This window comes from Drosophila teissieri, chromosome 3L (genome assembly GCF_016746235.2).
Source record: "Drosophila teissieri strain GT53w chromosome 3L, Prin_Dtei_1.1, whole genome shotgun sequence".
Taxonomy (NCBI): domain Eukaryota; kingdom Metazoa; phylum Arthropoda; class Insecta; order Diptera; family Drosophilidae; genus Drosophila; species Drosophila teissieri.
The window spans coordinates 5030314-5055547 of NC_053031.1; the positions used below are offsets into that span (position 1 = coordinate 5030314).

The window sequence follows — 25234 nt, forward strand, 5'->3', positions numbered from 1 at the left end:
TTTGCTAGACGAGGCCTCTCCAGCCAGCGTCATTCGTTGTTTGGACCTCGCGTTGCTTGGACGTACATTTCAATCGGCGCGTCGTCTCTCGAAGATCGTCTGACATAGCTATATCTCGACTATATCTCGACAATATCTCGAGCTACTCATATATCCAAGAGTTCCCTTATCAAGGACTGCGAAACGGGCGTTTGGCATTGCGCATACGCAGCGTGTGACGTGCTTAGTAAAGCGATCAAGGAATCGAAAACAGGAGTGTAAGTGTCAAACTGTGCGTGTTTGTGATAATTTCGAGAACAACTGAAAGGATATAGCAACTATTGAAACGCAAAGGATATATTAATAGGATAGCACAAGCGTACAAGGATTAAAAATCAAAAACAGCATTTCATTTTTAATACTTTTCCAAACATATTAATACCAAGAAAGAGTGTTCAAATGCAGCATTTATGGAGCAAACAAGAATAACCATATGTTATAGGATAATAACTTGTACCTAATCTTTCGCGAAGTTAGTTTTTTTGATATTAAGCCAACGAAAAATTAACTTTTCATGCGCCATTTAATCAAAAAGCAATCAACTACCGCAAGACGTATGAAAATCCAATTAACCTTTAGCCAAATTGGATTGGCAATTGTGTGCTGCCTTTGAAAACGCAAACATGATCAGCCTTTTCCACTACGAAACCTTTTCCCAAATCAATCAGCGAGGAGCATAAAGGAGGCGGTGGAATAACAATTACCAAATAAGCCACGATTGCACCGCCTGTTGCATTATTGGCCCGTTCAGTTGGCCACACAAAAGCCACGCAAGCCACAACGAGCTCCTAATAAACATGTTGAAACCTGTGAGAGAGTGCGAAAGAGTGGGGCAGATGGCGAGCGAAAGAGATGGCAAGCGGGATCCAACGGGCGCATTGCCCAATGACATTTTGAAATCGCAGCATTTCCAGTTGGCGGGGGGGGGAAAACCGACAAAACGAAAATTGAAAAGCCGACAGCGAAAAAAAGTAAAAAAAACACCAACGTCGAATGCAAATTTTCAACCAAAATTTCGAATCAATTAAATGGCACAGAGTTCGCAACATTCGAACCGAAGATACAAGCATACATATAAGATAGAGATGTATGCAAATGGGTCGATGTCATGGGAAAAGGCATTTCTATCTCGATTATCTGGGATTCGAGGTTCGAGGTCTGAGGTCCGAGGTGCGCGGACAAAGGGCCAGCGGCCATAAAGCCATAAATCCGCATTAAAACAATCAAATCCATCCGCAGTTCGGATCACAAATTGTGTGCAAATATTGGTATTGGTATAAAGCCGACCGTGTTGATGCATCCCAGGCTGGCACTTTGTTTATCCCCCAAAACTCAAACAGTGGCTCCAAAACGGGGGGCATTGTTCAGTCGCTTTCCTCACAGTTTTCTTTACTTTCCACGCTCTTTATTGTTATGCAATCGGCGGCGATGCTCGGCGATGCTCAAACAGTGAAACTCTTTCTTGTACTAGCTAATTACGATCGTTTTGTCTGCGTATTAGTCATATACGGTTTTTGATTTTTGACCCGCTTTCGGTAAACAGTTTTGAACTTGAACCAATTTGCCTGCTTCATTTTTGGTCTTTTTGGCTTTTTTGCCATGTTTTATGTGTGGCCATAATGGCATTTGGTCGGTTTATGGGTTGCCTGACAACAAAGAAGTGAATAATTTATACATTTTTTTTCATTTCGTCGCTTTTGCATTGTCCATTTCGCCTTTGGACGCTGTTTTAACAAATACGCGTCGCTGGTGAGTTTTAATTAGCAAATATTTGCAAATTACAGCGATCCGTGATCCGGTGGCGTTCGCCTTGAGATCACTGAGACCTTGAACTAATTTCTATGGGAAGACCCCCACTAAATCTTATTGATAAACATATGCAGAATTATTAAACAATAAGTTTCGCTGTTGGCGCCTTACAGAGATTGGATTAACTAAACCGAAGGCAAAGTAATACGAACTTGGATTAGTCGATAGTTGATATTCATTTGAGTAACTATTATAAAGATCATGGAGAATGTGATATTTTACCTAAGCTTTCTAAATGAAAAAATCTGTTAATTTGGACAAGTTTTCCTTATTTAATTTAATAACATATTCTATAAGTAAGTAAGTAAGTAAACTCAATCTCTGCCACCACATACTCTTAATCATACGCTTCGCTTATGAGAAAAAACCCGACTAATGCACAACTCCTTATCTTTCTTTGTAGTGACCGCAATCCATGCTCAGCGCGTGACCACTCAGTAGCCACAACGAACCGCAGATCTTCCAGCGCAGAAGGAAACCAGAATGGTGCAGGATCAGGGAGAGAGCACAGTGCTGCCGGAGGCCCTGCTGAAGATCGCCAAGCGGGAGCTGCGCGAGGATCGATGCACCCGGGAGCAGTGCCTGGAGCAGCTGCGCAATTGGGTGGCCAAGAACGAGGATCTGCGGAATGTGCGATGCGACGACACCTTCCTGCTGCGCTTCCTGCGCGCCAAGAAGTTCAGTGTGCCGATGGCCGAGCAGACGCTACTCAAGTATCTGAATATCAGGCGCACGTTCCCGCACATGAGCACCCAGCTGGACTATCTGGAGCCGCGACTCGGCGACCTCATCGATCAGGGATACATTTTTGCGGTGCCACAGCGTGATAAGCACGGTCGCCGGGTGGTGGTCATCAATGCCAAGGGGCTGAATCCGAAGATACACACCAGCTGCGACCAGGCCAAGGCGCATTTCCTCACCTACGAGTGCCTGATGGAGGATCAGGAGACGCAGATCACCGGACTGACGCATGTGGGCGACTTTTCCGGCGTGACCACGGCGCATGTGACCAACTGGAATCCCACGGAGTTCGCGCGCATCTTCAAGTGGGGTGAGCAATCGCTGCCCATGCGTCACAAGGAGATCCACCTTATCAACGTGCCATCCACGCTGAAGTGGCTCATTGATTTCGTGAAGAACCGCGTCAGTTCCAAGATGAAGAACCGCCTGATCATCTACGGCAGCGAAAAGGAGCTGATGAAGAGCGTGGATCAGGGCTGCCTGCCGCTGGAAATGGGTGGCAAAGTGCCCATGCGTGAGATGATCGAGCTGTGGAAGCAGGAGCTGGCGACCAAGCGGGACCTCATCCTCGGCCTGGACAAGAGCACTCTGCTCTCTGATCGCGGCATCCAGCGGAAAAGCAGCTTCAATGCCGAAAAGGCCTCCACCGGCGGACCCAACTTCGTTTCACAAATCGAGTCCATCGAAGGCAGCTTTCGGAAACTGGAGTTCGACTAGCCTATGCGGCTGGCCCAGTTCTAGTTATTTAAGTTTATAGTCCTTAGTCTTAGGCATCATCCGTTAACCCAATGCGCAACGCTTCGCCGGTCCCCCGATCTTGGCCAGCGCCCGATCCAGGGGATCTCAGATTCGCTTATCGGTGGCACCCGCTTTACTCATCCTGCGCTTCTTTGTATACTGTTTGTGTTTGGCGTACAATAAACGAGAGGAATCATTTGGAACCGTGTGTCTATGTGGATTCACTTGGCCGTTTGGTGGCTCGCGTAGTGCGGCCAGTGCCTCAGTTCGCGCTGCAGTGCGTCCGTATTGCTGCCCACCACGTACAGTTGGTACTCCTGATGCAGTGTGCGGCGTTTCAGGGATTCTAGGATCAGAGCCTGGGCGGCCATCAGCTGGCAAGGGATGGGTGGTCTCCCGCTGAAGTTACCCACGAAGGCCGCCACCAAAGAGTCTTTTCCAGGAAGATCCCCCGGGAAATGGCTCCGAGAGTGCCATCCTTGTGCCTCGAAGACCTGACAATCACCGGCGACCAGGAAGTTGTAGGGCAGCTCCCCAAGATGCGACCTCTAAGATGAATAAATTTAGCTTTAATCATAATGCATGCTCGTATATTTCCGATTTACTCACTTCCAGCTTACGCAATACTTCCGGGCAATCATCATGGCACCCGGGGCCCTCGGTATGGGTAAAGATCACTGTGCAGACACTGATCGGATCCAAGAGAGTTCCCCGACCCTGAAGATCCACATCCGACCATATATCATGCCCAATGAGACTGAGTCGGTAGCCAAAGTCAGGCGCTTGGGCTGCAAGCAGTGCAAAGTGATTCAGTCATTAAGTGGCTTTGTCAACCTATAAAGGCAAATTTCGAAAAATTTTACATTGAGTCATGTGCATGCGTACGAAAAATAAGCCGAGTATTTTAGTTAGCTTATCAAAGAAAAGGGGTTTATTTAAAAACATTTTTTCCCATATATGTACATCACATGTATATTTCGTACATAACTAGATTTGCTGATTGAATAAATGTTCGCCTGCCCAGCAAAACTCACATGTGCAGCTTATCATAACCCACAGCTAATTGAGATTTATTTATTGTAACAAAAGCGATTCGAGCACGTACTCGTGCACGTCCTCCATCAGCTGGCAAACTCACTTTGTCTCCAGAGCAAATAGGCGGCGAGTGCCAAGGCGGAGGTACACATGACCAGCAGACCCACCGAGCGCCAATTGAAGCAGTCGCGGTGGAGCGTCGGGTTGCAGGAAGACGACGCCGAGGAGGAGGCTGTGAGGGATGAGGGTGTCTTGGTGGAGCGCTGAGCAGCTGCCAGCAGGGGAGTGGATTCGCTGACATCGCAATCCTTGTCGACTCGAATGTGTATGTCTGGGATGGATTCCAGGCTGCCGTACGTGGACCGGGAGACGGCGTCTGGCGAGGGACTACGACGTGCTATCGTAGCGAAATATAGAGCAAACAACACATTATGGAGTTTAGCCAAGATAAAAGCGACCAGATGATTATTCAAGTGGCACAGTTTGTCCAGGCCACTCTGATCTTGGTGGGCATAGTATTTGCTGATGGCACGCAGACTGTAGGCGCTCACGAAGATCGGCATCTTGCCACCACTCACTAACTGGGAACTGGCATCTCCAGTCGAGATGCAGATATATCTCACCCCGTTAACAATATCTTATCAAGACAAGTTCTTATCTACAGCGGGACTTACCCGCTCGCGCGGCTATGTGGCTGGAGTCCATGGCTACACTGCTCTGGCTGCAGCCTCGTCGGCATCAAGGTGCTGCTGTGCACTGGGTCAACTCCGCACCGGTTCGCACTGGACCACACCAATCGATCGATCGGAGGCGGCGCTGTCAACCACCGCCAGCAGAATGCATAAAACGACTGAGACGAGAACAAGGGAGAGAGCCCGCATAAAGCACAACATTTCCGTAAATCATCAGCTGGGAATTCTCAAGGGGTCTCTTATCGCAGTCGTGCTTAAACTCTCTCTTAACTCTGGAGCAACTTTAAAGCGGGGAGTAACATTCGCATTGCGTTTATTTTGACTTTCGTTTTCTGATATCTTCAACTAGACTCTAATAACAATCATAAATGGGTTTCGCTTTATACACAGAGGTTGGCTTTGCTTAATTTACAGTGCAGAGGCTGCTCCTCCCTTAAGACTAACTTAGGCTTGGGAACCGTAATAAGTTATGAGCATGCTCGCCAGTTCAAGTGGCAGCCACGGGAACACTAGACATGGCCACTGGTCAGAGACGTAGCCTGGGACTTGGGAACATTTAAAAGTTTCACGAAAGACAGTACACGGAGTTAAAATCGTTCGAAAATCTAAAAGAAATGCATTCGCCTATGTGCTTAAATTAAACTTATTAGGTATTACGCCTCCGCAGAGGACAGGCCCAATCCAGCAGCTGGCCATTTCAGCGGCTCCTTCGAATCCCCTACTTGTAGGACCTCCAAATCTGCCAGGCGCACAAAGCAGCCGAGAGGAAGGATACGCCGCGGTGCAAGTATTTGGTTTTTGAGTTGGACGAGTAGCCCAAAATCACAGGCGAGGAGACATCTGTCAGTGGGAGCTTCTCCAACACAGTGTCATTATTTTCTACCTGGAATGTACAGCAAAAGTTAGTTGCTTTATCTTGGAAATCAAGAACTTTTCGTTTCATACCTGATATTGACAGCAAGGATCATAGTTCCAGGAGACCGTGTACAGTCCTGTGCAAAAAATCGAGAGTGCACAAGCGGGTGCTGCAATGAGGGGGCGATCCCGCCAGAGCAAGCTGGCCACCAGGGCAATCACTCCATTGGCCACTGCCGTCTTGTGCAGGCAGTTGCCCACCCAAATCCAACGACCTGTGAAGATAGTTAATCAGTGAAACCTTTTAATATCAATCCATCAAAGGAACATTCCCAATAGCTTACCAGTTTCGTCGCCCAAGCGAGGCGGCTCTATGATAATGAAGTCCACCTTGGCTTCCAGCGCCTTGTCCAGCTCAGCCTCGAATCTTTCGTGGGCATTGGAACTGTCGTAGACCTCGCGGATGACATGGAAAGTGGGCACCTTACTCGTGCTGGGCAAGTAGAAGAACAACACACAAATCAATCACGGCTATCTGGATGTGGAACTCAAGGTTAAGGTCAAGATTAAGCTGAGAATAACAGAAGCACAGAAGCCATTGTCCAGACGAGATAAATAAAGAAGCCGCCTAGTAAATTGCATAACCAGGGTAGGTGCACTTGTGATCTGGAATTCGGCTGCACCCAGGTCGAGTGCGTTGCGTAATCCCACTGCATCCACGTAACTGGGCGCCGTATTTACCTTTCTATATTTTTGCTAACCATTTTGCTAATAAATTTGTTGTTTTCTATGTTAATAAACTCAGTGCGGCCGCAGTTGGACCGTTAAAATATACCAGGTACCTATGGGCATAATACTGCAAATACCATTTGCTATTTTCAATGCATCGAAAAAATACCGTGTGTGGGCGGCATATTTGAAATTCGCAAAAGCCACGCTCCTTGAAAAAAGCAGATTGTACATAAAGGCACGATTAAATTTAAAAAAACATGTCAATAGAACTAAGCGAAGTTTAAACAATTCATTTAATTCAGTATTTGTGTTCTTCAATCATTGGAGGAGGCTCTCCCATCTCTATTAACGATTTGTGAGTCGATGAAGTTAAAAAACAAATTAAGTGTTTTTAATAACTGTACACAATTACAGGAGCTTAAGTCAATTGAAACATATAATTTCACTTTTCAACAAAGATGAATAAATATAGTAAAATGTGATAAATGAATTAGCCGGCTCTTATTGTCCCAAGCGAGCGGGGATTTCGCCGGTCGTTCGATATGGTCACACTCACCCACTCATAAGAAAAGACACCCAAAATTGAAAATGGAAAAGCATCATCGCCTGCCGCTCCCTGAATTGCACGACGACAAACACAGACACAAACAGTGCAATGGCGAGAACAGCAATCGCTTCCGACCGCCGAAGTACAAGACGCGTGGCTACGTCGCCGTGGACAACAACAATCTGAACCGAAGCCAATCGCTGGGCTCCTGCAGCGCCAACAGTTCACAGATCGCCCACGCGATCTCCTTCCGGGACGCCGGGTGTCCAGATTCCAGTATGCTGCCCTCGTCGCCAGTCCAGGCAGAACTGAGCACCCTGTCCCTGTCACACTTCGAGCAGTGCTTCGAAAGGCTGGCCAAACTGGGCGAGGGATCCTTCGGCGAGGTGTTCCAGGTGCGCGACCGTTCCGACGGGCGGTTATATGCGGTCAAGATCTCCAAGCAGCTGTTCCGCGGCGAACAGTACCGCGCCGAGCGTCTGGAAGAGGTCCGGCGGTATGAAGAGTTCTCCGGCCATGAGAACTGCATCCGGTTTATCCGCGCCTGGGAGCAGTACGACCGGCTGTACATGCAAATGGAGCTGTGCCGCGAAAGCCTGGAGCAGTACTTGCTGCGCTGCCAAAGGATACCCGAGGAGCGCATCTGGCACATCTTGCTAGATTTGCTTAGGGGGCTTAAGTCACTGCACGACCGGAATCTCATCCATTTGGACATAAAACTGGACAATGTACTGATCGGCGAGGATGACGAGACGTGCAAGTTGGCGGACTTTGGGCTGGTCATCGATGTGGACAGGGCCAACAGCCATCACGCCACGGAAGGAGATTCGAGGTATATGGCTCCGGAAATCCTACAGGGTCACTTCTCCAAGGCTGCGGATATCTTCAGTCTGGGCATCGCCATGCTAGAGCTGGCGTGCTACATGGATCTCCCTTCCAACGGGCCACTGTGGCACGAACTAAGGCACGGCATCCTGCCCGAGGAGTTCATAAACAGTGAGTTTACAAATCAATTGCTACTCAGATGGCAGGTTGTTAAGGTTTTTCTCTTGATGCAGAAATATCACTGGAGCTGCAGTCCGTAATAAAGTCCATGATGATGCCGGATCCTGCGCAGAGGCCGACGGCCGATCAACTACTCTCACATCCCAAGCTGCAGCACCTGCAAAAGAAGCGCAAGTCGCTGATGTACTTGAGCATGCTGGTAAGCACCCCCAAGTAGATCGTTGAAAACCATTACTAACTCTTAACAACTTGCAGTCGCGTAGTTTTAGGCGATCCCGTCGCGCCGTGTGGGGAAGAATGTGCAATTGGAAAACGGCCGCCTTCCGTTACCTGCTATACTTTCTGGAGGTCCTGCATCTATGCAAGCCCATAACGGCCTCACAGCCCAAACTTAACGTAGTTCCCTCTTCGCCTTCGTCAAAAGGAGTGCCTTTGGTGCCTCGGGTGGAGTTCCAGCTGGTAGGATCCACACCCATTGCCAATCGTGATTGCTATGCCTCCGACTTCCTTTCCGGCGAGGACCCGCTGGACCTATCCAATCAGGGTACCCCCAACGTAATAAATTCCACGCCATTGAACACAAACCAAGGCAAATCCCGTATGGATTTGTTAAAGAATAAGTAAGTACACCTAATCGCTTACCCATGGACTAGAATATAACCTATCCGCTTTCAGTGTGGATTCGATGGGCAGGTACGTTCAGGTACACGATTTCGAAAGTCCGTGCTCCGCCATGTCTTCCGCCAAGGTCCTCGACACCTCATCGTTCCGACGCAAGAAACTCTTCGTCCTGGAATATGACGACGAGTGAGTACGATGCCAGCGAGCAACGTAAACCGAATGAATTTATGATACACCCAATATATATCAGTTACAAAACGAATACCAGATACATATGGCAACAGAATATATCGTTAATTGTATTTTGCTTAGTTCTAGACTGTAGTGTTGTACGAAGTTCCCTAGATTTAGTCTTACAATTGTGTAATGTTAATGCTTCTTTAGAAGAACTTGTTGAACTTGAACATATAATCATGTGATATATATACGAAAAGCGATTTGAAAAGTTTAAAAATAAAAACTAACTGAAATTGAAACTTGCACTGGATACTTTTTGTGACATTTGGGCATATAAAGCAAAAACTATTAAAGGTAAAAAACAACGAAGACATGATAACTATAAATATTGCTTACAAATATTTTAAATTGTAACGTGCCTTTGAGTTTCGGGCAAAAGTATTTCGGTAATCTGGTAACACTGGCCACTCGCACATGTTGAAAACGTAAACAAAAACGCAAAACACAATTTTTGAAAATGACCAGAAAAAAGGCTCCCAAGAAGAAAACAGAGGTTGTCTTCGACAACAAGAAACGCATGTAAGTAAGCCGACAAATAATCCACGGAGGATACTAATGCCCAAATCCAAATCACGCAGAGAGTTCCTCAGTGGCTTCCGGAAAAGAAAGAACGAGCGACGATCGCGTGCGAAGGCGGAGCTGGAAAAGAACCTCAAGAATGAGCGCAAGCGTATCCGGCAGGAAGTAAAGGATGGCTTCAACCACCTGAAGAAGTCCTTCGAGCCACTGCGCGAACTCACCGAGGAGGACAAGGCCGAGGAGGAGCAGCAGGAGGAGACCTACGAAGATGACGAAGTGCAGGTGAAGATCGTGGAGCTGACCACCAACGATCTGGCCGCGAAGCGCAATATGTTGGGTGCCAACACGGCAGAGGAAAGTGAACCGGAGGAGCAGGCGGACCAAAGCGAGGAGGACGATGCCGACCAGGCCAACAGGATACCCGGCATGGATTTCGATCCCAACGAACGCAAACGTAAGTCCAAGCCGGTGGACGAAGAGGAGCCGAAGCCCAAAAAAGCCAACAACTCTACGGAGCCCAACATCAAGAGCAAAAAGGATCTCGACCGCCTGATGAAAACCAAAACGCTGAAGAAAATGCACCAGAGCAAGCTGTTCAAGCAGAAGGAGCGCCTCGATAAGAAGAACAACCAGAAGAAGGCCAAGCGGGACCGCAACAACACCATCAAGAGCGTGCCGAAGCACCAGCGCAAACAGCTCAAGTACGGAAAGTCCAACCAGACCAAGTACCGAAAGGGACGGATGGTCAACAAGAAGGAGCTGCGGCGCAAACGCAATGCCGACTGAATTTAGGTTTTAGCATAGTTTGTTTTACGGTTTATTTACTATTACTCTAGTTGATCAAATAAACTGTATAATTCCTGGCTTGTACAATAATTTTGCTAATACGCCGTTTGATTTTTTGTACCGCTCGCGTACATATTTTTCTGTCGTATTCATGGTACATATACATCCAACATACTTTAGTTTTTTTTTTTTTTTGGGTTATTAACATTGGCAATTTCGCTGCTCGCCGCTGTTCGGGTTATGCTCTATAAATAAAAGGGGGGCGCCGCTAAAATTACACTCAATTTTTCATGGGTCCTAGGTCTATTCACGAAATCTATGTACAAAGTTTGCTTGCTTGCTGGTTAGGCATAGGTTCTTAAAATATTGGGTTGCTTTATTTCCATTATGCGCAGTTGTTTAGCATGTTAAGTGTTTGCTTTTACGAGGTTAACATTTTTTAAAAATGAAACATTAGAGCGGTAACCTTGTTTGTTTTCTGATTACTGGCGTCATTAAAGCGGTATCCTTAGTTCCAAATGTATGGAAGGTTACCGCTTCAGTGTAAACGTTATTCTGCCAAAAACAATAAAATGTAATTTCTTGCATTTCTTTTTATCGTACTTAATGATAGGCTTAGATTCTAATAGGGCTGTGCTTGGATGAAGGTTCGGGATGATTCTGGGGGCAACAGTTATGCTCTAGCTTATAGCTTACAGTCCTACGCCTACTCCTACTTATAATATGTTCATCATCATCAGCAGTTAAAAAACGTTTACAAAACTCATTCGAAATCGAAATCCAATAACAAATGCACACGCCGCAGTCGCATCGGCGTCTCCCTCTCCTTCTCCGTCATCTCTTTCTTCTGACCATCGCCTATCCGCATCCAGTTAGGACTGCTGCTGCTGCTGCTGTGCCGATGGCTGTCGCCGACTGAAGCCACCGCCGGCGGCCAGGTGACGTTGCAGGGCTCGCTGCTGCTGGAACTTGGCGCTGCCCGGTCCTCCGAAGCGATTGAACTTGAACTTGTTGCGCTGCTGGAAGTTCTGGCGAAAGTTCTGATTGTAGAAACGCGGAAATCCTCCTCCACCGCCGTTCTTGTTCCAGCGCTTCTGGCCCTCGTACTCCTGGAACGGATTGTAGCCGGGCGTGCTGTTGCTGGCATTGTTTGCCTTGGCCGATGCAGACGACTTCACCTTCCGCTGACGTCCACGATCCATCTCATTCTCCTCATCGTCATCGAGGTCCCGCTGCCGCTGCTCTCGCGCATCCACCAGTAGCTGCAGAAAACAGAATATCAAGCATTAGGCTAGAGTTCGGACCTTGTGAATGGACAGGCTGGCATGCGCTAGGTAATGAAGCTTATGCAGATGAGTACGGTACGCTCACGAACAAGCACTGGGAATGCATATTGTATTCGAAATGGGTGAGTGGCTTACGGTTGACGGTTCACGGTGACAGGTTATCAGGCAAAACGGTAACGGCACAACGGTTGAATTTATGGCTTATCAGGCGGGGAAATGAAAGAAACAATGGGCTGGCCAGCAGTCAAATCATAAGCTTCATTGCACGGGGACACGGATGCGGAGTCATCGGGTGTATTACCTAGGCCCTGGTGCAGTCACTCCCTCCCGCAATGACTTTTGCAACTCTCTATACACTTTTAACGCTCGGTGAACGGGGGACGCGTTGTGGTGTCCACCCAGTTGGGTACGGATACCATCAACGCAATCACAGACTATTCGGGGTAATCGTATCGTTTGTATTGTGTGTGCTTTGTGGGGAAACAGAAAGAGCGTCGCCTCCGCCGCCGCTTCTGCCTCCTACCGGCCGTCCGTGAGACGATCCGGATCGGGTGCGTCAGCGCTCGCGTCTGATATCGCCACTGCAATTACGACCACGTCGTTACTGTCACTGCCACTAGACGCGTTGACTGCTACCGAGCTCTCGATGATATCGCTGCCATCCACACTGCCGTGACCAGCTATCCGTTTCGCACAAACCAACTCAAAAGGCTAAATGAATGGGGATAATGTGGAAACAAATGCAAATTACAAACAAGTTCGTTTAGTAAATCAACTCAATCCAATTGCATTTCATGCAACAACTAAGCGAATGACATAGAAAATAAAGTAAGACCATACAACCAGTTAAAGAACAAATATTTAGTAAAAGACGCAAATGCGTTTCGAGATCAAAATAAGTGAACCAATTTATGTTTTAATCGTATGCCGCAACTTATATTTTTGAAGCAAAGGCCCAAAGAAAGTGTGAACTATGCATAGATTTAGTATAAACGCAAGTGACAGTTACAGAGATAAAGAAGCGCTGGAAGGATAATTCCTTTCTGAACTCACCTCCTTCTCGAGCTCCGCGGGTTTGCCATTCCAACTGAGCACCGAGGAGCCGTATCCACGATGCGATTGCTTCAGCAGCTCATTAATGGTGCTACCATTCGAGGTGGCCTCGCTCTGGTAACCATTGCCCACCCTTGGCTGCTGGTGCGATTTGACCGCACTGCCGTTAAGCAACTTTTGGCGCTTGGCGCCTGGCGTTGCCGGCGACTCCGTGGAGGTTTTGGTACTCGAGAACGGATTGCGATGCGTCTTGCTGGGTGTCTGAATTTTCACCGGCGCTTCCTCCTCCTCATCGTCATCGTCGTCGATGTCATCGACCTCATCGTTTCGCGTAACTTTCCAGATACCCGTCTTCGATTTGATGACCGCAGGCGAGGGTGGCGTCTTGGGCGATGGTGGTGCTTTGCTTTGAGACTGCGATTGTTTCTGTGGGTGCCAGCCATTCGTTAGCTGAATGCTGGACTCCTCCTCATCATCGTCGTCATCACTGTCTGCGGATTTTTTTAGGCTCTTGAATATCTCGTCTATGGCATCAGTCTTTTGTTTGCTGTTGTTAACGTGAACCGATGACGAGGCGGAGCCGTTGGTAAGGCTGCCATTGGTCTTACTGTGACCATTGGTCTGACCAGACTCTTGGTCCGACTCGCTAGAGTCCTCTCCACTTCGACGCTTGCGGGGATTGGGTTGTGGCGCCTCCTCCTCCTCGGAGGCGGATTCGTAGGGCACTAGACTTTTCAGTGGCGTTTTGACGGGAGTCTTTACTTGGATCTTCACTGGCGATTTTGGCTTCTCCGTGTGATCGTCCGACATCTTGGGCATGCTCGGCAGCTGCGCTGTCGTTGGCCTGGGCGTCATCTCATCTTCGCTGTCTTCATCCTCCGAGGAGATTGGCAGATATTGTTGCTGGTTTATTGATTTGTGGTTGCTGCTGCTGTTGCTGCTTGTGGAGGAACTTTTGTTACCATTTGCAGTGGGAGCTGGATTAGCTTCGCCTTTAGCGTGTGCGCCAACCAGTGGAGACTTCGCAGTGTCCTGAAACTTTCCGGTCCCCAGCTGGAAACCGTTTTGCTGACTTTGCTGGTGGTGTTGCTTGAACTGGATGGCGGTTTTCTGGGCATTGCCATTGCTGTAGCCGTTTACTCCACCTGGCGGCAGTTGAGGACCAATGAAACGGGTTGGCGAAGGCGAAGACACAGTTGCCGCCGGCACTGGCGTTATGCTGTGTCCGTTGGTCAAACGCACTCCATTGGGCCTGTTAGCCGCCGGACTGGCAGCCTGTGAGAGGTCCAGTTCGTAGAACATAATATAGGCATTTGTGTTGCATACACTCTGCATTGCGATTGGCCGCACGTAGCTGTCGTCGAAGTTGTAATAGCTGCCCGTATCCGTTGAGCCAATGGCTGTATAGTGACCGCAGTGCTGGGACACTCCCAAATGAGTAACCATCGACACCAGGCGATAGGTAAGCGGTTGTGCTTGAGCCGCTGGTGAGCGGGCAGCGTATTTGCTTAAATCGATGCGTGGCTTGAAGGAGATCTGCTTGGTCAGCTTGTTGCCGATCATGGAGAATCGCTTCAGCTGGATGCAAAGCGTAATAGGGGCACGCTCCAAAGAGAATTGCTTTGTTGCAGATACCTGAGGGCGATACGTTTTAATAAATATACAGAACAAATGTCACAGAAAGCGTACCTTCTTCTTGCATCCCTCGCACTTGTAGCCCATATCCTCTAGCCGTTCGCGGGAGAAGTGTCCCTCGAAAGCATCCTCCAAGGAGTCTGCCTTGCGAATGTCAAGCAACAGATCCTGGAAGTGCTGGAACGTGATGGACACATGGTTGCAGCTCAGACAGCGCACCTCGCTGCGCAGATAGCCGCCAAAGATCTGTCCCAGCGGCGTAGTCTCCTTCACCAGCTGATCCAGCTCTTTGTAGTTGCGGAACCGCATCAGATAGGCCCGCTCCATGGCCTCGACCAGGAAGCGCAGGAACTCGTGCGCATCCTCCTGCCGCCCAACGACCATGTGTTTGCAGATCTGCTTTAGCTTGGAGTAGATGAGGAAGGGCCTGACGGCCGACTGATTGCTTTGTGTGGCCAGCAGTGTCTTGGCCATGGCGCAAACAATGCAACCGCCGCCAGACTCGGCCACATTGCAGTTCTCCAGATGCGCCTGCTCCGAAACGAGCCAATTGGCCAGGGCGGGGATGTGCAGGAGCGCTTGAAGCGTTGAGTTGAGGTAGCAGGTGTTGCCCACGTTGATCATGCCCGTGCCCACCTGCCACTTACGCTCCGACTGCTTCCAGCCAATGCGTATGTTCTCCCGAGGATATAGGACCCTCTTTGGCTTGGGCAGCTCATTGGGATTGCTTGTCGGATGCGGATGATTGTTGTGGTTGTTGTGGTGCGACTGATTGTTCGGGTGCTCCGCTTGCTTGCGGGCGCCGTTATTGTCTGCAAAGGTAAAGAGGACGGTTGCCAGTTTAAGCACGTGCCACAGTAGAAGACAGCAGGGAGACAGGAACAGCTTGTAGAGCAGCCACAGGGCGAACCCGTCCACCATTATCACAGTCATAATGCATTTATTGGAAGGAGTCCCTTCTGCACATTAAGTCACTTGCTCCGAGCAGCTATGAAATATAAATAAAACGAGCAGCGCTCGCTGTGGAAACTGCTGACACACAATCGCACTCCCATCACCTGTGCTCAGTGTTGCAAAGGGTCCACATTTATTGTACCTAGGCACCAGATTGTGCAGAATTAAGATAGCTATTCCATTGAACAAAGGAACTTGAACACAAAAGCTATGCTAACAGAAATGTCTAGTACTAGATTTTGAAACCCAAATACTTAAGCATCGTTACAGAATGTGATAGCACCGGATGTTAGCTAAAAATATTTACACAGCCGTAATCGCAACCATAATATATATTTTTTTTTATATATATCTTTGCAATTTTGTTAGGAAAAATGGTCCCCACCATGTACAATTGAGGTACCTATCTAGGTACACGTATCTCAGCTATTACCCAACACTATCGTATCTTTGATAACAGAGAGCGTGTGAGCGGGATGGCGACTGGCAGAAGAAGACAATTTACGTTGATAACAGCAAGCGAATGAGAGGGATGGCGAGAGCTGAAGCTGGCAAAGTGTTTGCTGCTGACAAATACAGTGGTCTCGCTCTGACTCAGGGGGTTGGGGCGGCACAGTGTTGCCAACTGAATTTTTGGCGCGACCTAACAGTGGTTGTTGTAGGCCCATTGCTCCCCCCTTTTATTGTCTTTGTAACTGTGTTCGAGGCATTGACCAGGCCAAAAAAAAAAAGTAAAGACGAAATATCTTGTAACAGCTCCTGCTGCTGCTGGGCTTTGTGTCCACTTCCTGCTCTGTGTGAATCACTTTTGCGAGTCTGGCCTTTGTTTGTGCTCTTTTTATCACACACAAGCAGATTGCGGCGCATTTACCGCATCTAAAAAATACAGCAAAGCCAATAAAAGCACCGCTGGCGCTGGCCATGTGTGCGGGGGAAAGAGACAGAACTAGAGAGGGGAGCCCTCGTGCTTTTTTTCTTTTTTTGTTCTTTCTTACTTTTGCCGCTGGAAAGACAGCACGTTTTTTTCCGCCACTACTTCTGTGAATCAGAAGTTAAGAAGAGTCGGCTCTGTTGTTGTTGCTGCTGTCATGTTTCCAGCTTACTCTTTGCAGCGTTGTACTTGTTTTGCTTTTTCCGCGTATTCCTTGGCATTCTGTTTACACGTACACCACCCAAAACGCCGTCACACACGGACACACACGCACGCACACAAATACAGAAGCGCCTGAAAAGTACAGGTATGCTGCGCTGCCGACGTCGACTGCACTGCCGACAAAATGCAGGCGGAGCAATAAAAAAAATATGTTTGCGGAAAAACTTCACACGTGATTTGTGGAGGGATATTCCCAAAAGATCGGGCAAAAACAAACGGGAAGATACATTTATAAATGTGTATATTTATATATATATATACATCTCATATATATATGAAGATATAGCACATGGAAAATTGCGCAAAAAGTTGCCACACAAAGAAGAAACACAGACGAAGACGCAGACGGAAAAAAAGCCACTTTTGCAGGCAACTTTTGGATTTTTTATATTTTGCTGTATTTTTACTCTTTACTCACCATGTCCATTTGCGCCCACAACTTTGCCTGTATTGTTTTTGCCACCAAAGCCATTAATGGCGACTGGATTTCCCGGCTTGATGACAATATATTTGGACTTTAGGTTCTCCAGCACCGATTCGTGGTAATTGGGCACCTCCTCGTATTCAATTTTGGCCATTAGGATGCGCTTGGCATTGGCCACGATGTGATTTTGCAGGCTGCCGGTGGAGTCCTCGCCGCTTTTGGCCTGGTCAACCGATGAACCGACGGCGGAGGAGTTGCCGCCAAGGGATTCTCGCAGCGCTGCGTTGACGACATTCGCCGTTTCGCACACGGCCATCGAAACGGGCATGGCGATGCTCCGGCTGGGGATTTGCGGTGGAATTTTGAACGGGTGTGGGGGGCGTGGTGTGGTGGACTGGTGGTGGTTGGCCACCCAGTTAGCTAATGCACATCGGCGATCGAAGGCAGATCCTGGAGATCCTTCTGCACTGCCCACACGTCCTTCAAAACTCGGCTATGCGCTCTCTTTTCTCTTCGCCCCCCGCTCTCACAAACTCTGCTTCTTGCTTCACACACCGACTGCGACACCGACACACGCACACTAACGCACTCGGGAACACTCTTCTTTTTCTGGCTTTTTCGCGCTGCGATTTGTTGGCCAACTGAGCATTACGATTGGAAAACGTTCGCTCACAAATCGATCTGTTTTAATTTCGTACGCGGCCAGGCATTTTAAAACGAAAAGTCTGCTTTCGAAAATAGTGACGATTCCTTCCCTCGTGTTTCTTCCGACTGCGGATTCTCTTTTTGCTTCATTTTCGTCGTTTGGAGCTGCCAACTCCGGGCGTGCGGCAAAGTGACGCGATAGGCCTCCCAAAATGTCCTAACGCATTTTGCGATATATACTAAACTATATTGCGATGTTTTCTTTACCATGATATACTTTTTAAATTTTTATGAAATATTTTTATCCCTGGAAAACGTAAACAATAAATTATTTATAGCCTTGCAGCTTTATTAATTTTGAACTATTATTCGAGTTATTAATTGATTAATTTTTAACGGTATTTTTAAACCTTATCAGTACGCATCGATAATTACAATTGGGAACGACAACCCTTCGCTATAATGTTGATGCAACTGTTGAGCTAGTCTTTAATTAGTCGCCATCAATCGAGTAGAATGGCCTCATCCACAGGTCTCCTGGTGGTGTCCAACATCAAGCACCTGGGCAAATCCCTGCGCGCCATCGAGAAGTACGTCAACTCACTGTACATCCATCTAAATGTGACGGGGTCAACGTCCACGACGACACCAGTGCCACCGCCTCCGGTTTGGGGTCGTCTAATCTCGCAGCTATACGCCAACAGCAGCAGTTATGTGGGCAACCAGTTGGACCTGCGGGTCCTTGTCTCGCCCCTACGGCCTGGTGCCAGCGGATCCTTGAAGCTGCGCCACCCCGTGGACCTGATCTTCTCCGATGCACATCATCCGGAGCTGTGCGACAGGCTCCGGGCGGATCTTAACATCAGCAAGCCAACCATCTTCCTGGAGGACTCGGTCACCTCTGATTTAGGTGCTCAGCAGGATGACACGCAGCCACCGAAGGTGTATCCCTCGGTTGTCCTGGGCGGAACCTTTGATCGCATCCATCTGGGGCACAAAATATTCCTCACCCAGGCTGTGCTGCGCACCTGCAAGCGTTTGGTTGTGGGCGTAACCACCTCCGCCATGACGAAGGGTAAGACGAGCATGAATTGGCAAAATAAAGCGCTTATCTTAACGGCCTTTCTTATCGCTGTCTGCAGGAAAAACGCTGCCGGACTTGATTTTGCCCGTGGAGGAGCGTATCGCCCGGCTAAGGGAGTTCCTAATGGACATAGATGGTACGCTGCAGTACGAGATTGTGCCCATCGATGATCCGTTTGGGCCCACGCAAGTGGATCCCGACTTGGATCTGATTGTGGTCAGTGCGGAGACATTGCGAGGCGGTCAGAAGGTCAACGAGATACGCTCGGCAAAGCAACTGCGCGAGCTGGAGATCTTTGTGATTGACATTGTTGAAAGTAACGTACATGATGGCATCCACGAGACCAAGGTCAGCTCGAGTAATACACGCATCGATCTGCTTGGCAGCCGCTGGAGAAGGCCGGAGCCACGACCACAGCTCCCGGCGCGGCCTCACATTATTGGATTGACTGGAGGCATCGCATCCGGGAAGAGCAAGATGGGCGAGAGATTGGCCAGCATGGGCGCCCATGTCATCGACTGCGATAAGGTGGCCCACGATGTTTATGAACCGGGTCAGGTGTGCTACGAAAGAATTGTGCAGTACTTCGGACAGCAAATTGTTTCTGCCGATGGTCGCATCGATCGATCAAAACTGGGACCCTTGGTGTTTGCCGATCCCAAGGAACTGCAAGCACTCAACGGCATTGTCTGGCCGGAACTTATTGCGGAGGTGAACAGGCGGTTAGATGTACTGCGTTCCCAGGCTGAGGTGCCGCGTGTGGTGGTCCTGGAGGCAGCGGTACTGCTGCGCGCGGGCTGGGAGTCCAATTGCCACGAGGTGTGGTCCATGATTGTGCCACCGGATGAGGCTGTGCGGCGAATTATTGAGCGCAACAAACTGAGCCAGGAGGAGGCCCAAAAGCGACTAGCCAGTCAGGTGCCCAACCAGGAGATCGTGGCCAAGTCGCATGTGATATTTAGTTCGCAATGGGATCACGAATTCACCCAGAAACAGGCCGAGCGAGCGTGGCAAATGCTCACAAAGGAACTGGATTCTTACCAGAGCAGCCTTTAACCCGATGGATATTAACTTATATTACCTTGTTGATCCTTTTTTTGTATGATTCTTTATGCATTTGTTGTACATTGTTTAGTTGTAAGTCCAAAGTTAAATAGAAATGCCGGGACGTCATTGGGAATAACTGAAAGCTGAAATTTTCAATGGAATCCTAGTGGGTGACTTAGTGGCTCTCGCCCTTCTTGCCGGCCACTCGCTTAAAATCGTTCATCTTGGTGGTCATGATGGGGGAACCGATGAAGCCGATATAGTCAATCTGCGTCACATCGCCACCCGACTGATTGTTCTTTACGAAGATTTGGATGTTCTGCACATTCTGGAACTTTACATAGCGCAGATTCACGGGCACTCCGCTCTCCAGCTCCTTCTGAGCCAGGCTGCAAAATGGATTGAACAGTAAGAAGAGTTATGGGAGCAGCATAGAGAAGGGAATAGGCACCTCAGATCCTGAACACTGGTCATAGACTCGGCCATGTCAAAGTCAATGGTGCGTGGCTGGTTGATGAACAGCTTGACATCCTTGGGACCCAGTTGCGAAGGTGCCTTGAACTTCAGGGAGTGAATCTTAACAGCCTGATTAAAGGTGATAGACAGGATCAGCTGCTCATCGCAATCGGACTGCAGGTAGCCACCGGCGGAGGCCAGAGCGTGCTTTAGGTTGTGATCATCGGCTTCGTTGAGGCACTCGCACTCCTGCTTCGAGATAAAGGTGTTTAGTTCCATCTGTAAGAGGGATTATGGATTATTTTCTGTCCGTTCAAATTTCTAGACTATTTTACCAATCCCTGGCCGTAATCCTCGCCCCCATCCTCGCCACCGCTGGTGCCGATGTGCTCCTGGATCTTGGCCTCGAGCCCATTGACGTCCGCACCCTGGATGCGGTCGATCTTGGTCCTGTTTCTGTAGAAGATGAACGTAGGCATGGCCGAAACGCCCTGTCCAGCAGCCGTGTCCTGGCACTTGTCCACATCCACCTTCAGGAAGATGGCCTTGGGATACTTTGTGGGAAACATCTCGAAGATGGGCGCAATCCGCTGGCAGGGACCGCACCACGTAGCTGTGAAGTCCACCACAACCAATTGGATGCCCGCTTGGGCCAACTCCGCCTGGAAGTGGGACTCATCGTTGATCACGCGCACGGACATGGTGACAGATTATGTTTCCTCTAGTAGAGCTTTTGTTTTGGCAGCCGAATTGTATTTACACAGGTATAACTGTCTTCTTAGCGTTTAGTGCGAATTTTTTGTTAAAGATGACTTGTAATATGCATTTAGCTCAATTCGTGCTCAGAAAAAATACCAAATACAGAAGTCCAACGGCGGGCACACTGCGTACTATCGATATTTTGAATTCCTTACTTTCTAATATGCAACGAAATAAAATACCGAAACTTGCTAATTTCATTTGTTTTAAAACATTAATCCAGCATTAAATTGTTTGGCAATGTGTCAAATTATAAAATATTCGCATTTACCGAAGCTCAAAGTGTCATTCAAAATTCGTCCAGCTTTTCGACTAGCATTCTACGCTTTCACACACATTTTTAGTTAACCGCCCATCTGGCCAGGGTTGTCAAGGCGTAGCAGCAGGTAAGAGGCGGTCCCACTGTCCACGCCACTGGAACTTACGATACCTGGTCGGCGCCTGGCCACACTTTCATTACCTCGTGGTGTTTCAGTCGGTCGCATTTTCATTAAGTCGCCATTTTAAAATTATTATAGTCAAGTACAATGGCAGATGTGGAAAAGGAGCCCGAGAAGACCATCGCCGAGGATTTGGTGGTGACCAAGTACAAGTTGGCCGGCGAAATCGTCAACAGTGAGTATTATTTTCCCAAAAACAGCGAGTTGTAGTCCAATTCCTGGAGCCGCTGCTACGTGGCGCTTACACAATGCACTAAATGCCGCTTTCCCTTCTGCGCCACGCGTTGGTTAATCCGCCTATTTCTGGACTCCGTCTGCTTGTTTAATTTTAGAAACCCTCAAGGCGGTAATTGGACTCTGCGTGGTTGATGCCTCCGTCCGGGAGATCTGTACCCAGGGCGACAATCAGCTCACCGAGGAGACCGGCAAAGTAAGTGGTGGCCACCTGGCGGTCATTGGCGCCAATTCCATGTCCAATGATTAAGACTTACACCTTTGAGGGTTTCCCGATGGGTGGCCATGTGCTGTGCGGGCTGGGGATCACCTCGTGGTCGCCAGGCGCACGGGGGGCATTTAAATACCCCACGTGCCCGGCTTGTGTGCTCACCCAAACGGTCCCGAGGATTTACAGATTATGAGATCTGAGGACACACCAGGGGCACCATCTCTGTTGTTTTGTACAAGGAGCAACCACTCTAATGCTATTATCGATCTTTCACAAACAGGTATACAAAAAGGAGAAGGACCTGAAGAAGGGCATCGCCTTTCCCACCTGTCTGTCCGTCAACAACTGTGTTTGCCACTTCTCGCCAGCCAAAAACGATGCTGACTACACGTTAAAGGCCGGTGATGTGGTCAAAATGTAAGTTATACCTCCTATTCCACATATACCGCCATTACTAATTTCGTAATATTTCTGTTCTACAGCGACCTGGGTGCCCACATTGATGGTTTCATTGCCGTGGCCGCTCACACAATTGTGGTTGGCGCTGGAGCGGATCAGAAGATCAGTGGTCGCCAGGCCGATGTCATTCTCGCCGCCTACTGGGCTGTCCAGGCTGCCCTGCGTCTGCTCAAGTCCGGCGCCAATGTGAGTCCTCCCTTACTTTTAGATAATCCTCTGGTAATCCTTGCAAGAAACGGATTGTCTGGCGCGATGCTCCAGCGACTGAACATCTCAACACTTGCACAGATCAGCTGCGGCAGCTGGCAATCGCCCTGGCCTATTACTGAGGACTGGAGGCTTCTTGTCAGTTGTCCTCAAGGTTACTTCTTCTGCAGGCAACGGATTGACTGCGCTTAAATCCTGGCACAGCTCTGCTCAACACCTGCGGATAGAAAACGTGTCAATTTCGTGAACTGAACAAGTTCATTCCATAGAAGTGTTCGGTCTTTAAAGTTGTCCACATCTGCAGAGTATAGATAGGTCATTGTAATCTGCAGGCAACGGATTGTCTGCTGCCTTAACTCGTGGCTCAGTACAGCTCAAAGTCTGCAGAGATCAACAGTGTCGATTTCGTGAACTGAACAAGTTTAGATATTTGAAATGTTCGGTCTTTAAAGTTGTCCACAATCGCAATGATAATCCCAATTCGTTATTTTGCGTTATCTATAGTATGATATGATAGGTGATTAAGACTTGTCTAAGGCAAATGGAATGTTTCCGTTATCTCTATTGGCTGCTGAACTATTTGATTTAATGTTTAAACTTTTTATCTTTACAGAACTACTCCCTTACCGATGCAGTGCAACAGATCAGCGAGTCGTACAAGTGCAAGCCCATTGAGGGCATGCTCAGTCACGAGCTGAAGCAGTTCAAAATTGACGGTGAGAAGACGATCATACAGAACCCCAGCGAGGCGCAGCGCAAGGAGCATGAGAAGTGCACCTTCGAAACGTACGAGGTGTATGCCATCGATGTTATCGTCAGCACCGGCGAAGGAGTGGTTAGTAATCTATCAAAAAAACACTACTAATTAACCAATTTGTTCAATGATTAAAAACACGCGCTTGAGGCTGACTTGGCTGGAGTGCGGTGTTTGTTGCGGGAGCAACTAGTTTGCTCGGCGTATTTTTAATCCAAAAATCTGGCACGTGCAGACACCAAGTTCCGGCTTGCTGTTGTCCGAAGATTGCAAGATTATGAGATCTGAGAACGCCAGATAAATGCAGGATCCTTATTCAGCGCAGCCCAAACATTTTTGCTAACGCTTCGTATTCGTTGCAGGGACGCGAGAAGGACACCAAGGTCTCCATTTACAAGAAGTCTGAGGAGAACTACATGCTGAAGCTGAAGGCATCCCGTGCTCTGCTGGCAGAGGTGAAAACTAAGTACGGAAACATGCCATTCAACATCCGCAGCTTTGAGGAGGAGACCAAGGCCCGCATGGGAGTTGTTGAGTGCGTCTCGCACAAGATGATTGAGCCCTTCCAAGTGCTGTACGAGAAGCCATGTAAGTGTGATACATATAACTCATCCCGTTATGCGAGTTGGCAGAACTTAATTCCGGATTTGGTACACCTTCGGGTGCTAAGTACGGCCAGACATTTTGCCAGAACAAATCCCAGGCTTTGACGTCTTCAGCAGCTGCCTCAGTGTGGCCTCTGTCTGAACATGGCACTGTCACAATTTAATCTACCTATCAACCTGAATTAGATATATGCATTAATAAAGCATATGCATTAATTAACGAACTAAACTAGTTTAAGCAACCTTTATAAAGTTCGCATTTCAACCGGAAGTCATAACAATGTTAAACAATCCATTTCCTTATCTTGAATTACAGCCGAGGTTGTGGCGCAGTTCAAGCACACGGTTCTGCTCATGCCCAACGGCGTCAACTTGGTCACCGGCATCCCATTCGAGGCGGAGAGCTACGTGAGCGAGTACAGTGTGGCGCAGGAGGAGCTGAAGGTAGGTTGCAACATTGTTCATGATTTTACGTTGGCCACTAATTGAAATCCAAACTTTTTTCAGACTCTGCTCGCGCAGCCTTTGGGTCCCGTGAAGGGCAAGGGTAAGGGCAAGAAGGCTGCAGCTGGAGCGGCGACAAAGGTGGAAACGGCGCCGGCCGTCGAGACCAAGGCATAGACCACCCCGGTGATCATGAACCGCACCGCCAACCCAACAACGGAAACACAATGTGAACAATTGCGCTGCCTACCGCTGCCGCTCCACAGATTTTTACTATCGAATTCGTTGCGTATTAAAGCCCTTTTGACAACAGAACAGGACAGAAGTGAAGACGGCAACAATTTGAGGATGAAACCGCATATACATTTCCCCAAAAATCCTCCATCCATCAGCAGGGCGGTCGGTGCCGCGCCAACTTTACCTCTTTATTTCCTTTACTATAAGCTGCCTTCGTTTATCGGTCTGTTCAACATCATCGCAACGAAAAAGCAAAGCAAGAACTGTCGTCAAATTGTAACAATTTTAACGCTAAATGATCTTAAAATATAATTCAAGTGAAACGTTATTAACGCTGCGTAGTAGGTATTAAATAAAATTAACATTTTCTATAAAACAGCCGATAAATGCCAAACGAGTTTTCATTTATGTATTGCCGGCCACCCAATTCTAATCGAATTCGATACGCTTTTCATTCTAATAAATGCACTTGAGAGTCGTGTTTATTTTATACGTTTAATTTAGTTTTGATGTTCACATTCACATTATACAATTTGTAATTTAGATTTCTTGCATGTTTATTTTAAATTTTACAGTCTCATCTTTGAACTCTTGTATTACGAAAGTTGCAAGAATAACTTCGTTATGGTAAACGTCACTTAGTGCTGTGCTAGCTACCCCAGTTGTCGATCCCAGATCCATTCCTAACATGTCCAGATCCAGAACCAGACCAATTCGATGCCGTACGCTTTTGCCCATCCCGCTGAGCTTTCCCCTTGCGTCAAACAAAATAAAGAACAACAAATAAACGC

At 48.1% G+C, this 25234-nt stretch overlaps 9 protein-coding genes and 1 long non-coding RNA gene across 15 annotated transcripts; 5 read left to right on the top strand and 5 right to left on the bottom strand.

Moving 5' to 3' along the window:
• Positions 1–52: 52 nt before the first annotated feature.
• Positions 53–3319, top strand: LOC122618293 (alpha-tocopherol transfer protein-like). Its single transcript, XM_043794629.1, has 2 exons — positions 53–257; positions 2252–3319. Exon 2 carries the CDS (start codon positions 2332–2334, stop codon positions 3304–3306), a length of 975 nt encoding a protein of 324 aa, XP_043650564.1. The 5' UTR covers positions 53–257; positions 2252–2331; the 3' UTR covers positions 3307–3319.
• Positions 3320–3528: 209 nt separating this feature from the next.
• On the bottom strand, positions 3529–5074 carry LOC122618294 (peptidoglycan-recognition protein LD). Of its 3 annotated transcripts, XM_043794631.1 has the most exons (4): positions 5037–5074; positions 4466–4759; positions 3937–4115; positions 3529–3875 (listed from the first exon to the last, which is right to left on the bottom strand). In XM_043794631.1, the coding sequence occupies exons 1-4, from the start codon at positions 5065–5067 to the stop codon at positions 3549–3551; spliced, it is 831 nt and encodes a 276-aa protein (XP_043650566.1). In that variant the 5' UTR covers positions 5068–5074; the 3' UTR covers positions 3529–3548. The 3 variants fall into 3 exon arrangements, with proteins under 3 accessions (XP_043650566.1, XP_043650565.1, XP_043650567.1); XM_043794630.1 differs by lacking the exon at positions 5037–5074 and having other exon boundaries at positions 4466–4925; XM_043794632.1 differs by lacking the exons at positions 3529–3875; positions 5037–5074 and having other exon boundaries at positions 4036–4161; positions 4466–4925.
• Positions 5075–5350: 276 nt separating this feature from the next.
• On the bottom strand, positions 5351–7325 carry LOC122618297 (transmembrane protein 11 homolog, mitochondrial). Of its 2 annotated transcripts, none has more exons than XM_043794635.1 (4): positions 7198–7325; positions 6254–6402; positions 6000–6184; positions 5351–5937 (listed from the first exon to the last, which is right to left on the bottom strand). In XM_043794635.1, the coding sequence occupies exons 1-4, from the start codon at positions 7242–7244 to the stop codon at positions 5773–5775; spliced, it is 546 nt and encodes a 181-aa protein (XP_043650570.1). In that variant the 5' UTR covers positions 7245–7325; the 3' UTR covers positions 5351–5772. The 2 variants fall into 2 exon arrangements, with proteins under 2 accessions (XP_043650570.1, XP_043650569.1); XM_043794634.1 differs by lacking the exon at positions 7198–7325 and adding an exon at positions 6651–6752.
• Positions 7230–9115, top strand: LOC122618292 (membrane-associated tyrosine- and threonine-specific cdc2-inhibitory kinase). The gene is made up of 4 exons (XM_043794628.1): positions 7230–8184; positions 8247–8392; positions 8449–8813; positions 8869–9115. The coding sequence occupies exons 1-4, from the start codon at positions 7230–7232 to the stop codon at positions 9002–9004; spliced, it is 1602 nt and encodes a 533-aa protein (XP_043650563.1). The 3' UTR covers positions 9005–9115.
• LOC122618298 lies at positions 8593–9310 on the bottom strand. Its single transcript, XR_006326015.1, has 3 exons — positions 9172–9310; positions 8836–8983; positions 8593–8724 (listed from the first exon to the last, which is right to left on the bottom strand). It is a non-coding gene; the product is annotated as an uncharacterized LOC122618298 (long non-coding RNA).
• A 99-nt stretch (positions 9311–9409) lies between these two features.
• On the top strand, positions 9410–10446 carry LOC122618295 (nucleolar protein 12). Its single transcript, XM_043794633.1, has 2 exons — positions 9410–9570; positions 9630–10446. The coding sequence occupies exons 1-2, from the start codon at positions 9509–9511 to the stop codon at positions 10354–10356; spliced, it is 789 nt and encodes a 262-aa protein (XP_043650568.1). The 5' UTR covers positions 9410–9508; the 3' UTR covers positions 10357–10446.
• A 251-nt stretch (positions 10447–10697) lies between these two features.
• Positions 10698–17668, bottom strand: LOC122618291 (ubiquitin carboxyl-terminal hydrolase 36). Of its 2 annotated transcripts, XR_006326014.1 has the most exons (5): positions 16856–17668; positions 14385–15142; positions 12696–14330; positions 11944–12353; positions 11536–11618 (listed from the first exon to the last, which is right to left on the bottom strand). XR_006326014.1 is itself a non-coding variant. In XM_043794627.1 (4 exons), exons 1-4 carry the CDS (start codon positions 17187–17189, stop codon positions 11229–11231), a joined length of 3117 nt encoding a protein of 1038 aa, XP_043650562.1. In that variant the 5' UTR covers positions 17190–17667; the 3' UTR covers positions 10698–11228. The 2 variants fall into 2 exon arrangements, 1 of the variants encoding a protein (XP_043650562.1); XM_043794627.1 differs by lacking the exon at positions 11944–12353 and having other exon boundaries at positions 10698–11618; positions 16856–17667.
• Positions 17669–17924: 256 nt separating this feature from the next.
• LOC122618182 (bifunctional coenzyme A synthase) lies at positions 17925–19779 on the top strand. Its single transcript, XM_043794404.1, has 2 exons — positions 17925–18581; positions 18649–19779. Exons 1-2 carry the CDS (start codon positions 18023–18025, stop codon positions 19644–19646), a joined length of 1557 nt encoding a protein of 518 aa, XP_043650339.1. The 5' UTR covers positions 17925–18022; the 3' UTR covers positions 19647–19779.
• LOC122618185 (thioredoxin-like protein 1) lies at positions 19680–20960 on the bottom strand. The gene is made up of 3 exons (XM_043794407.1): positions 20429–20960; positions 20089–20372; positions 19680–20026 (listed from the first exon to the last, which is right to left on the bottom strand). Exons 1-3 carry the CDS (start codon positions 20792–20794, stop codon positions 19813–19815), a joined length of 864 nt encoding a protein of 287 aa, XP_043650342.1. The 5' UTR covers positions 20795–20960; the 3' UTR covers positions 19680–19812.
• Positions 20961–21210: 250 nt separating this feature from the next.
• Positions 21211–24830, top strand: LOC122618184 (proliferation-associated protein 2G4). 2 transcript variants are annotated; one of them, XM_043794406.1, is made up of 9 exons: positions 21211–21238; positions 21371–21467; positions 21625–21722; positions 22018–22154; positions 22220–22382; positions 23017–23238; positions 23520–23745; positions 24079–24206; positions 24270–24830. In XM_043794406.1, the coding sequence occupies exons 2-9, from the start codon at positions 21380–21382 to the stop codon at positions 24381–24383; spliced, it is 1176 nt and encodes a 391-aa protein (XP_043650341.1). In that variant the 5' UTR covers positions 21211–21238; positions 21371–21379; the 3' UTR covers positions 24384–24830. The 2 variants fall into 2 exon arrangements, with proteins under 2 accessions (XP_043650341.1, XP_043650340.1); XM_043794405.1 differs by lacking the exon at positions 21211–21238 and having other exon boundaries at positions 21293–21467.
• The last annotated feature ends 404 nt before the right edge of the window (positions 24831–25234 follow it).